Source organism: Berghia stephanieae, chromosome 7 (assembly GCF_034508935.2).
Source record: "Berghia stephanieae isolate SIO BIC M18660-M18661 chromosome 7, UCSD_Bste_1.3, whole genome shotgun sequence".
NCBI classification, from domain to species: domain Eukaryota; kingdom Metazoa; phylum Mollusca; class Gastropoda; order Nudibranchia; family Aeolidiidae; genus Berghia; species Berghia stephanieae.
The window spans coordinates 21,791,168-21,803,251 of record NC_088366.1 but is presented as its reverse complement, the minus strand read 5'-3'; the positions used below and the strand labels follow the sequence as shown (position 1 = coordinate 21,803,251).

The window sequence follows — 12,084 nt, the reverse complement described above, 5'->3', positions numbered from 1 at the left end:
ATTATTTTCAGGATCTACTTACAAGGTAACCTTGAATCTCGCCTTTAATGGGTTAAATTGTATTGTTTGATTTTTAAAAATAACATACATACATGAGGTCTATCCATAGCTTGTATTGTAGTGGCAAACCAATTACTGGAGCTACCGTGTATGTAGATCCTGAGGCTAGGTGCCCGGTTACCGTGAACGTAGACACTGCTTTTCTTTAGTGGTAGACATGTCCGAGAATAACGCCAGCCATTTTGTTCAGGAGGAATTACACTTTTGTTTGGTGTTGTCATGTTTAAATCAATGCTAATATAATTTAGTATATCCTTTGATCGTGGAAAAAATAGGGTATAATTTAGTTTTGGATAAATTAAAAATTTGGAATTGGTAAATCAAAATTCCAGTGACGGCGCGTGATTTCACATCTTAACTTTTTATTAAAATTAAATTCAGGGCAAAGTTGCAGTTGCATAGCACATTCCTCAAATTTGTTCCAGCAAATTCCTTACATAAATCCTAGTGTTGTGACAAAATTGAGGGGGTGAGTCACAAGTAACTAGACTTTTAGTTTTGTTATTGATCTCTTGGTGAATTAGGCTTCATGACTTCTCCTTCCTTTCCTTTTTTTTCAGCTTTGCAGCCATGACTGCCAAGGGAAACAACGTGATACCCAATAGCCATTTCCACAAGGATTGGAAACGCAGGGTAAAAACATGGTTCAATCAACCCATGAGAAAGAAGAGGAGGCAGCGGGCACGTAACCAAAAAGCTGCTCGTATTGCCCCAAGACCTGCTGCCGGTCTTTTGCGTCCCATTGTTAGATGCCCAACCATCAAATACAACACTCGTTTGAGGGCTGGACGTGGATTTTCTTTGGAGGAGTTGAAGGTACAAATTTGTTGCTGTATTGTTAATCTACATCTTTCTGTCCCTCTTCTTTCACTTTTCCAATGGTAAGAAAAACTGAGAAAGGAGTAGTGGCAACACAGCTTTGGTTTTAAACTGAGTTGACTGTTGTTTCTGCTCTGTCTCTGTGAAAATGGTTTTGGTTTGCAATTAATCAGATAAATAATGGCTGAAAACTACGTTAAGTTTTAAGTTAGTATTTTAAAAATCCTTCAGTGATGAGTACCCTACAGTTGAGAGTGTGGGGCTGTTGCAAGGCTGAACCTCCTTTGTTGGCACTCACATAGAGATCAACACTTGCTTAAATTGGCTGTCTGAAGAAGGATAACTCATTCTCTCTCTCTCTCTCTCTCTCTCTCTCTCTCTCTCTCTCTCTCTCTCTCTTTCTCTCTCTCTCTCTCTCTCTCTTTCTCTTTCTCTTTCTCTCTCTCTCTCTCTCTCTCTCTCTTTCTCTCTCTCTCTCTCTCCTATCTGGCTCTAGCAAATGAAATTGGTAGTGGTAGGCAAAATTATAGTCCAGCCACTGAAAGGAAGCTCTTTATCACTTTTTTCCGGAAAAGCAAGATTTTCGTCATAGTAATGTATGTACACCAGAATCAGATCATGTTTGTTTTATAGTTAATTCATTTCAACACCCAAACCCCATTTCACAAATACTATGTATTGCATATTTTATATAAAATAAAAATGATTCTAAGACTTTATTTTGGCTAAAATTTTAGATAAATCAAGTGCGAACACGGTAAAGCTACTGTGATGTCAACTGTAAAGTCCTCAAAATCGAGAAAATGTGCTGTTGATTTGTTGCAACAGTTAATGAAGGTTTTTAGAATTATTATTACTTCAACCTTTTTAGAGCCACTCATGTTTCCCATGATGACATTCTTCAGTTGAGAGTGTGGGGCTGTTTCAAAGATGAACCTACTTTGTTGGCACTCACATAGAGATCAACACTTGCTGGAAATGGCTGTCTGAGGAACATGAAAATATGTCATAACGAGCAAGATGGAATTATCGGAACATATGATTTAATTTGGGTACAATTATAATTTTAGTGAGCCAAAGTTTCAATCTTGGTATTATGATTGAAAGCATATGCAGAAAAGATGGGCTTTGAACTTATTTTATTTTTAAGTTTATGTTTTTGGCTACCAATTTCATTTTTGGCATCTACTTCAAAAGCACATAGGACTTTTGAGGTGATGGGTCACCAAAAGTAAAAGTTTATCCACATTGGGTCATATATCAGTGAAGTTGTTCCTGCCTCTAAGCAATTGTATTCCATCATTTGGGCTTGGTTGTTGATTTAAGATGTCCAGCTTTAAATTGCAGATCATATAATTACCTTATTTTAAAGCTAAATAGTATTTAAAAATTTGAGCCATTTTATTTTAACCTTCTTGTTCTAGATATCTCTTCCTATGATGACATCGTTTAGTTGAGAGTGTGGGGCTGTTTCAAAGATGAACCTACTTTGTTGGCACTCACATAGAGATCAACACTTGCTGGAAATGGCTGTCTGAGGAAGTTTTTTTTAAATTATAAAAGGCACAGTTTACATTTTCAAATTAAATTGTTGCTCTCGCTATGTGTCTTATCCAATTGCTATTCAATCTCTCCTGTTTTACAAATCTATATTGCTTCTTCCTCCCATACTCTTTTATCTTGTAATTATATTTTTTTACATGTGAGATTCAATGAGATGTTTGATTCACTTTCTTGCAGACAGCTGGTATCAACAAGAAGGTTGCAATGACCATTGGTATTGCTGTAGATTATAGACGTCGTAACATGTCTGTAGAATCCCTCCAGCTCAATGTACAGAGGCTGAAGGAGTACAAGAGCAAATTGATCCTCTTCCCTCGGAAGGAGAACAATCCCAAGAAGGGAGATGCCTCTGTAAGTAATTTTTTAAAACCAGTCCACCAGGAGTCTTGCATTTTACAAGGACTAGTGATTATTTTCTGGTGTATGCAATGTTTTAACTAAGAATCAAACACTTTTCTGACTGTGGATAATATCGCTGATATTAACAAAGTTCCTTATTTTACTCTTATGGATTATATGACAATATCCTCTATTCCTCTTTCTTTTTCTTTTTTTTTTCATGAGGAATGAAATGTTAAAAGACAGTCCAGTCTGGCTTGAAGCTTATCTCTCTCTCTGGCCTGGTATTGACTTGGCGACTTTGCTTGATAGACACGTGCCAGCCTTATTTGACATATTTTCAAGGACATAAATACAATAAAAACCGGTTAAACCAAATTAGCGGCCAGTAAATTTGAGTGGTCATGTTATTAGTCCTGTTTAATAGGTTAGAATTCTGGGAACAATTCTTGACTCCTCAATGACTATGGTGTTTAAGATAAGCTCATTATGCGAGGAACTGATTATTCATCTTAGAAAAATAACTCGTATTAGACCATTATTTCCGGCGCAACGACAAACTTTACTCACAGCCCTTATATTTTCTAAATTAAATTATTCTTATTCCGTGTTTTGGTCTTTCTGATTAAAAAAAAGACTGCAGATGATGAAAAACCATGCAGCTAGTCTGCCACATTATCACCGCAACTACAACCACCACCACATCATCATCCCAACCACCACTACTGCTACAACCACCTCATCACCATCCCTACCACTGCTACTGCCATCACCACATAATCATCCCATACCAGCCAACCCTTCCGTTTTTGGCGGAATCATTCCTATTTTCACTTCCATTTCTACAATTCCAACATTGTCTCTAAAATTCTGATTTTCAAAAATAATAATGATGACGGTATGAAGAAAAAATGGAGAGAGGAGGGGGGGGGGGTTAAGTAGAAAATTAATTGCAACCCTTTCCCCTTTCCCCATTCCATTACTTCATACATGTGATATATAGTTTTGCCAGCTGTGCCTGAATACTATCTTTATGTGTTTGGTGGCAAAAATGGTGGTAATTTTGGTACAGAATTATCCATTGTTAAAATATTCCTATTTTTTGCCTCAAATTCCTATTTTCTGACCTTCTGATTCCACTTTTGGAATATGAAGGGTTGGCAGGTCTGTCATCCATACCTACCATCGCCATTACTACTACTACCACCACCACTTTCATCATCCCTGTCACCACTTCTACTACAACCACCACTACTACGAAATCTACCACCTGTCATCATCCCGACCACCTCTTTTACTGCGATCATCACCACCACATCATCCCTATGAATACCACTACTACTACAACCACCACAACATCATCTCTACCACCACCACCACTGCATCATCATCCCTACAATCTTCACTACTCAAAACCACCACCACGGCATCCTACCTATCATGAGTGCTACAACTACTACCACACCATCATCTTTACCTTTAGTACTACAGTAACCACCACCACAACATACCAACAAATCATATGAGTATTTTTTAAAGTAAAAAATGGGGGTGGGGTGGATGCTGGCTGTTGACATTGTATGATCACATGGTACCATTCTCTGTATTATTTGTAATTACTCTAACTTTTGAAATTTCTCTGTGGTGTGAGAGCCATTTTGGGTTGGATCTTAGTAAATTTTTATGAAATTCAAATTTATAGGTTAAAGTCGAATGGATGGGTCATGATCAACATGCTGAAAAATTTTCTCCTTTTTGGTGACCAGTCAATTTTCACCCCTGTTATTGTCCAAATGTTTAGCAACTGAAAAATAATTAGTTGTTAGTTTATGTTATCATTCCGTTTTCTTTTTGTAGTTTGTCTTAAGTTTACTCTCTTTTTTTAGATTTTGAGTCAGGAGAGGGACTAGCAAAAAGCTTAACGCATATCTTTATATATAAATCACAAGCCATTACAGAAGTTGACTTGGCTAAGATGATTCTTAGTAACAATTCTTTCTCATGGCATCTAAACCGCAAGTTTCAGGGTTGGGTCTTTGACCTTCCATGGTAGGCAAGAGGCCACGCTGTGTCTTCTGTCCCCTTATAATACCCGTTTTCTAAATTGCTTTCTGTCTTTGTCTTGGAATGGAATTACTTAATTTTAGACCCGGGAGGGTGACAATCACATGTATAGTTTTAGTTTTAGCCGATTATCTATTTTCTCTGTTATGTACTGTTACATTTTTTAGTTTTAAATATATATTCTGGGTGGGTTCCTGGCCTCCCATAGTGGGCAGGGGGTACATACTATCTTCTATTCCCCCTATATGTTTTCCAACTTGCTTTCTGTCTTTGTCTTGGAATGAGATTACTTCGTTTACTTGGCCTGACCGGATACCCTAGCTGGGAGGGAAACAGTCAAATGTAGATGTGGTTTTGGGATATGATATTTTTTCCTTGTAAATCATCTCTGTTATGCACTGTATTATTTTTACGTTTGTGATTTGTAAACAATTGAGTGTGTTCCGATTAGCAGGGACCTGTGCTTGTGTCTGGATCGACGTTTAGTGGTCTCAAACTAAGTACACTGATAGTGTGCTCTTTGAATCTAGATCTGTTCCCTGTTTGAGCCAATTCCCCTTGGGTACTTTAATTGTAATTCTAGAACTTTTTACTGTCAATATTCATCCTTTTTACTGGCTGATATGACCTAAATGTGTTGCAAGCGCAGTAAAAACCTGTGAAAACAAAAGACCATCAATATATATTGGTTCTTAAACTTTGAGTGTATTCCTCTTAGTAGGGACATGTGTTTGTTTTAGGTGATCTCAGACCATGTACACTGATAGTGTGGTCTTGGAATCTACATCTGTTCCTTAGTTAAACCCTTCCCATTTGTCTTACCTTTTCTTGTGTGCTTTCATTTGTAAATCGGTCCCATTTCTGCTTTTTTACTGACGCTGAAATGATCTAAATATGTTGCACACAGTTTTTTTTTTGTTTTTGTTTTTTGTCTTTCACATTTCCAATCTTACTCAGTTTTTTTTTTTTTTTGGAATAATTCTTCCTATAAGATTTATTTATTGAATTAGTTCTATTGTATTTATGTAAATTTGCATCTTTTAATTTTTTTTTTTTATTTTATTTTTATTTTTTCACCACGCACTCGCAGGCTGAGGAAATCAAGATGGCCAAACAACTCAAGGGTGATCTGATGCCTGTCAAGACTGTTGTTGAGCAAGAGAAGCCTCGTGCACCCACAGATGAGGAGCGTAAATATAATGCATATGTTGTCATTCGTCAAGCCAGAATGAACCAGAAACTCTTTGGGAAGAGAGAGAAGAAGAAGAGGGAAGCTGAAGAGGCAAAGCAGTAATAAAAATGTTGGAAATTATTTATTTCATCATATGTTGACTTTTTTTTTTGTTGTTGTTGTTGCTGGGGTAGAGTCTGTATAGGTCTACCATTACTCAGGGTTCCGACTTGGTTGGGAAGTCGGAAATGATCTTGAATTTTTTAATTTCCTCAAGATCCAGGGGAAAACGGTCTTGATTTTTCTTGTCTGAGTCGAGAACTTTCAAATCGGGTGTGGTCGTAAATGTGAAGTTTGGTGTCTTATTATTTACTTATTAAGCAGTGATGATAATCTGTTGCGGACTGGGTGGGGTTCCTGACCTCCCATAGTGGGCAGAGGGGTACATACTGTGTCTTCTATCCCCTTATAACTGTTTTCCAACATGCTTTCTGTCTTTGTCTTGGAATGAGATTACTTGGTTTTGTCCTAGCTGGGAGGGAAACAGTCAAATTCATAGAGATGATACATTTTTCCTTGTAAATCATCTCTCCGTTATGTATTATTATTTTTGTTATTTTTAATGTATAATGTAAGCATTTGAGTGTATTCCTCTTTGTTGGATTTTGTGCTTATGTCCGGATGAGACTTATAGGTGATCTCAAACTAAGTACATTGGTGGTATGCTCTTGGAATCTACATCTGATCCCTATTTGTTCCCAGTTCTCCTATGTCTTACTTTTTCTTGGATGCTTTAATTGTAATTCTAGAACTTTTTACTATCCCATTTTCTTCCTTTTTACTGGCGCTGATATCATCTAAATGTGTTGCAATCGCCGTAAAACCCTTAAAACATAAAAAAACAATCTGCTGCGGAATTCCGTGATTTTGGGAATTTCTCAGAAATTTTCAGCTGAATTTGCCGTGTCAAACATTTTCCTCAAAACCACAAAATCACCATTATGTCTAATGTCAATGTCATATTTTGACACCTGTGCTCAGTTTTGTGAAATTTGGTGCCGGGTCCCATCTTTATGACGTCGGGCCAGACAGAATGGCACCAGATGTCATGTAGTTTACTCTCCCTTGTTTTGCCTTTGGACTATGGTTTGAAATTTGAGAGATTCTTCTTTCTCTTAGCGTTGACCTGTGCTTGTGTCTGGAAGAGACATTGTGATCTCAAACTAAGTATCTTGATAGTGAGCTCTTGGGGTCTACATCTGTTTCCTATTTGAACCAACTCCCCATTGTCTTACCTTTTCTTGGGTGCTTTAATTGTAATTCTAGACCTTTTTACTGGCACTGATATGACCTAAATGTTTTGCAAGAGCAAGCGCCGTAAAACGCTTAAAAACTTAATATTGTATACATGAACATGCAGTGTTGATAGAGATACGTAACCGTCGATGTCACAGTAAATCATCGCTGGTCGAATCCACAATTGATCTTTTTTTTTTTTTTTACCGTGGCTGGGTAAAATTAGTTCCAAGGAAACCCCGATTGGGTAAAAATTAGTTCGAGGAGGAATGGAATGATAACAAAGGGGAAAAATCAGGACATTAGAATGAGTTCGAGGAAACCATGCTGATGGTTTTTACCCTGGGATCCCTTGTCATTCAGAAAAATCTTGAGATGTAAGAATACAAATTTGGTTATAAAAGCCTTGTTATTGAGGACATCCGGGTGATCACATGCTTCTCTTGTCAGTGTCAGTCTGTGTACACAGCAAGTGTAGATTGGTAGTCGCGTCTAATGATGTATTTTCCGAGGTTAGTTCGAGTTGTCTTGATTTACATTAAAGAGGAGACTTGTGACCCAATTAAATAAACAAGCCAAGTTGACTGCATTTGTGGTGTTGTGGTACATATGACACTTGCCTTCAGATAGTATATCCCAAGTTTGAATCCTTGGAAAAGGGTAATATTAATGTACTACTGGAAAAAAAAAAAAAAGAGTACCCGACTGGTAACAACAGTCTCTTGAAAAGTAGCTGTAATAGCACTTTGCATACATAATTTAATTGATTAAAATTAATTGAGCTTTATATAGCGCAATATCCACTAAATGTGCTCATAGCGCTTTACAAGGGGTCCCTGGTCAACAGCAACATTTAACATGTAGGACGGGACATGACGACTGTTAGGCGATATTACAATTTTTCGGACAAAGTCACGCTGTTAACGGCCAGGTACTCATTTTACACCTGAGTACGGTGAGGGAATGTGAGTAAAGAGCCTTTACTTTTCCAAGGACTCAACTATACGCCGAGTGCGAGGCTTGAACCCAGGACCTTCCGATCCGAAAGCGAGTGTCATATGTACCACTAGACACATGGTCGCACATGTCCTGTGACTGTGAGTCCTACTCGAGTGTTATTGGCTTGTGGGATATGAGTACAATTAGTCAATGTTGCACTGTATACAATGCTCCGGTTTTTTATAAATGTCAGAAAGCCATGACATAATATCAAGCGCATTAATATCCAAATTGTTGGCTTTTGGATATACAGACGACCCAGTCTATGACTATGAGGCATCAGTTGACTTTTCGCTCTGCTTGGGTCTTTGTGAAACCTTGGGAATCATCTGATTCAGTAGATTCTTATGGGCAAGTGGCATTAGCCAGATGAATTTCATTTTGTACATCCTGTCCTGTCATATAGCTTTGTGTTTCTGTACTTGTTGGGTAAAGTTTTCCTCTTGGGCCTAGGGATGCTATATTTTGAACAGCCTTTCGATTCTGTTTTCACATTCATCTATATTTATCTCTATGCCTGTTGATTTATTTTCTTATTACAGACGAGACTTTAGTTTTGTGCAGGCGACACAACCTGTCATCTGCATTTTTTGCGGCCGCAAATATCAGGGCGATCCGCAAATTTTGGCAATTTTCCCAAAATTGGCAAATCGTGGCAAATTTTGGGGAAAAAAAAGAAGAGAAAACAAAATAACGAATAGAAAAGTGCGCAACTTGAGAAATGTTGCAGCTTTGCCTGGGCCCAAACCAAGGGAAGCTACTCTCTACGGATAATGATCCTTTAAAAATCTTTGTAACAACGCTATTCTACAACACAATTGGTCGAATTGTGAATTCATATGAGTGATGAACCATCCATTTACCGATCACTTGGAATCTTTCCGTCTAACTGATCACACGCATTTTTGGTCTCTCTCTCGTATTGGTGACGAGAATTATAATACTAATACTAATACTACCCAGCTATTGTAGGAATCTTTACTTCTTTTTGTAATTTTTTATTAAGTTAATGATGTGTTTAATTCTTGAGTGTATTTCAGTGGATTATTGTGTATCGTGTTTTAAATAATTCGTTACATTGATTTAATTTTGTATAATCACTGTGTCTGGAGATTGAGAGTAAGTTGCCTCATTTAACACCCTGCCTTTTCCATGATTATACAAGCATCGCCGTTTCTTATCTTTATTACGTTTTTATATATATAATTGATAGCTATTCAGTAGCTGCTATATGATATTGTTGTTATGATTTTGATGAGTTCTATTTAGTTATTTATATGTTTTAGGTGTTTTTGCTCATGGATTGTTTAGTTGTAGGAACTTGGCTGCTAGATAATAGATTTTAGCATACTTGGGGACCAATACGATGAGGGCGCGGTTGGACATTATTGCACAACCCGGCATCATCAGTGTTCCTCAGTCCCCTGTTTTAGGGGGTTCAAAGGAATTGATTACGTCTTAGACGTGATTTCCACACGTCTTTTTCTGGTAGGGATGTTCCTGAATCCACGGGAAATGACATAAGTTACGTCAGGACAGAACATCAGAGGTTCACATTAGTCTTGTTTCAATAATTTGTCACATCAAACTATGGGCATAATCATAATATGAGGGGTGTGGCCATATCGGGGACTAAGGGTGTGGTTTAGTTTTGGAGCGGTCTGATTCGAGGGATATAGACGGAATGACTACACCCAAACACAGCGAATGTTATGAGGCTTGATCTAATCAGTCAGATGCATAGCCCTACTATGACTCTTTTAGTACGCCATGGTCAGATGTCACGGGTTTGAAGAAGAATTATCCATATAATTAATATTCATTAGCAACGTGCATCCTTAGTGGTATCTGGTACTTAGCACCCCCCCCCTCCCCACATAGACACATAGATAACACAGGACGGTAGTCTGTGGATAGACACTCAGTAAGTGTAGAGGAATATAGCCACGCCCCTGGGGGACAGTCGCAAGGCTCAACTATGTAAACTATCGGTAACCTACGTTGGAGACGTGAAAATTAGGGGCTCCTTCTATTCTATATGGGCGTGTTCAATGTCAAGTCAGTAAAAGTGGCATTTGTGTATTGATGGTGTGTGATTAACTAAAATACACGCCTTTTCTGCCCACTGTATCTTACCTTATAGTTGAAATTACTCAAAAATTAATCATAAATTACTCACTGAATAGAAACCTTCGAAACCCGTGCCTAATTTACTATACGTTTGATGCTTATATCTTAATTTTAATATGATAGATGGGATAGATGCCAGGGCATCATTGAGTACTATAAGTAGAATTTAGATAGATGCATTTGCTTCCATGGCCAGTGTTGCGGTAAGTCGCGTCTGGAGGGTAACAGTCGTGACGTCACTTCCCTCGTATAGAATACGTATAGTAACCTACTGATCATGTTTTTTACTTTTATACATTCGGATCACATGACAGGTGAAGTTCTAGCCAGAATGAAGAATAAAAATAGTGCCAATTTTCTTTGCTGGGCGGACGTGACTTCAGACTATTGAATCCGATTGACACCCCCTCCCTTTACTTTGAGTAGATGAGACGATGAGACGTTTCGATATTACTAAGAGTCGGAATAACATGACATTTCGCGGTTATAGCTTTTAGATCTCGCAAAGCCATCCAAACGCTGTGGTGGAGTAGCTCTTTGATGTCATCGCTTCCATCGCTCGTTGGGTATTGCAACTACCCTCTTGTGGTGCGGAAGGTGTTACATATTTTGCATAACAATAACGTAATCCCGGGACGGGAGGTGGCGTCTTTGTTTCGGCCGGCCAGTTAAAGAGCATGTGATTAGTCGAACACGTTGATATGCTTGACTCACAATTCTACAGGAATGGACAGTGTCGGTTGATCAAAGAATATAACATTGTTGTTTACCAACCATTTTTCCACTCTGAAGTTCCTATCTCTCTATTATAATAAAATTGATACTACGAATGACAAAATCGACCAACAAATTAGGGAGTTACAAGTTATTCATAATAAGAATAGGTACTTTTAAAAGTTTACAATAATCCTTATCTAAGTCACTTTTCATCATCAAAGTCGAACCTTTTTCCCGATTTTTATCAAAGTACAAAGTTAATAATTTTCACCCGCGGATAATATGGGATCCATATCTACATGTTTTAATTTTTTGAATCAAAGCTGGAAACATCCTGCGAAACTGGAAATCCTGTCATTTTCTTCACAACGATTAGGTTTTACTGATTGAGAACAGTCTTGACTACTCCGCCCATGGATATTTGGTGGTTGTCGCTATTGGCGGGTTGAATTTTAGAGTTAAAGCGGCCTTGGCTATTGTTGTGACTGCGCGGGATCATTATGGCGCGGAGTTGCTTGGTTGATGTTGAATAATGTAATGTTTATACAAGAGGCGATATGGCTAACCTGAGAGTACTTTGGTGTATTTATTTCAATTGCACTGCAGTATAATAGATTACACCCTTTGATGCTATTTATTTTTGGAACCATAATTCTTAGGGAATAATAATTATGGTTTTTGGTTGTTATTATGTGCCGTTGGCTTCGGGGGAAGAATGGCGATTTTTTAATCGTTATCTATATTTTTAATGGGGCATATCTTCTGACATCTATGGCTAGCAGCCAGCGACATCTATACGAAGGCCTTGCTAGCAGCTCTATCGTCGCATGAGGTTCTCACATGTTTTGGCTTAAGTTCGTTTTGGAACGGGGTAATTCGGTTACTATCGGCTCTTTATGATTATGCTGAGGAACATAGAATGGATG

General features: G+C 38.0%; 1 protein-coding gene across 1 annotated transcript; it reads left to right on the top strand.

The window, feature by feature from the left end:
- The first annotated feature begins 593 nt into the window (after positions 1-593).
- On the top strand, positions 594-6,157 carry LOC144976882 (large ribosomal subunit protein eL13-like). The gene is made up of 3 exons (XM_078921435.1): positions 594-876; positions 2,620-2,793; positions 5,936-6,157. The coding sequence occupies exons 1-3, from the start codon at positions 631-633 to the stop codon at positions 6,137-6,139; spliced, it is 624 nt and encodes a 207-aa protein (XP_078777561.1). The 5' UTR covers positions 594-630; the 3' UTR covers positions 6,140-6,157.
- Positions 6,158-12,084: the final 5,927 nt, after the last annotated feature.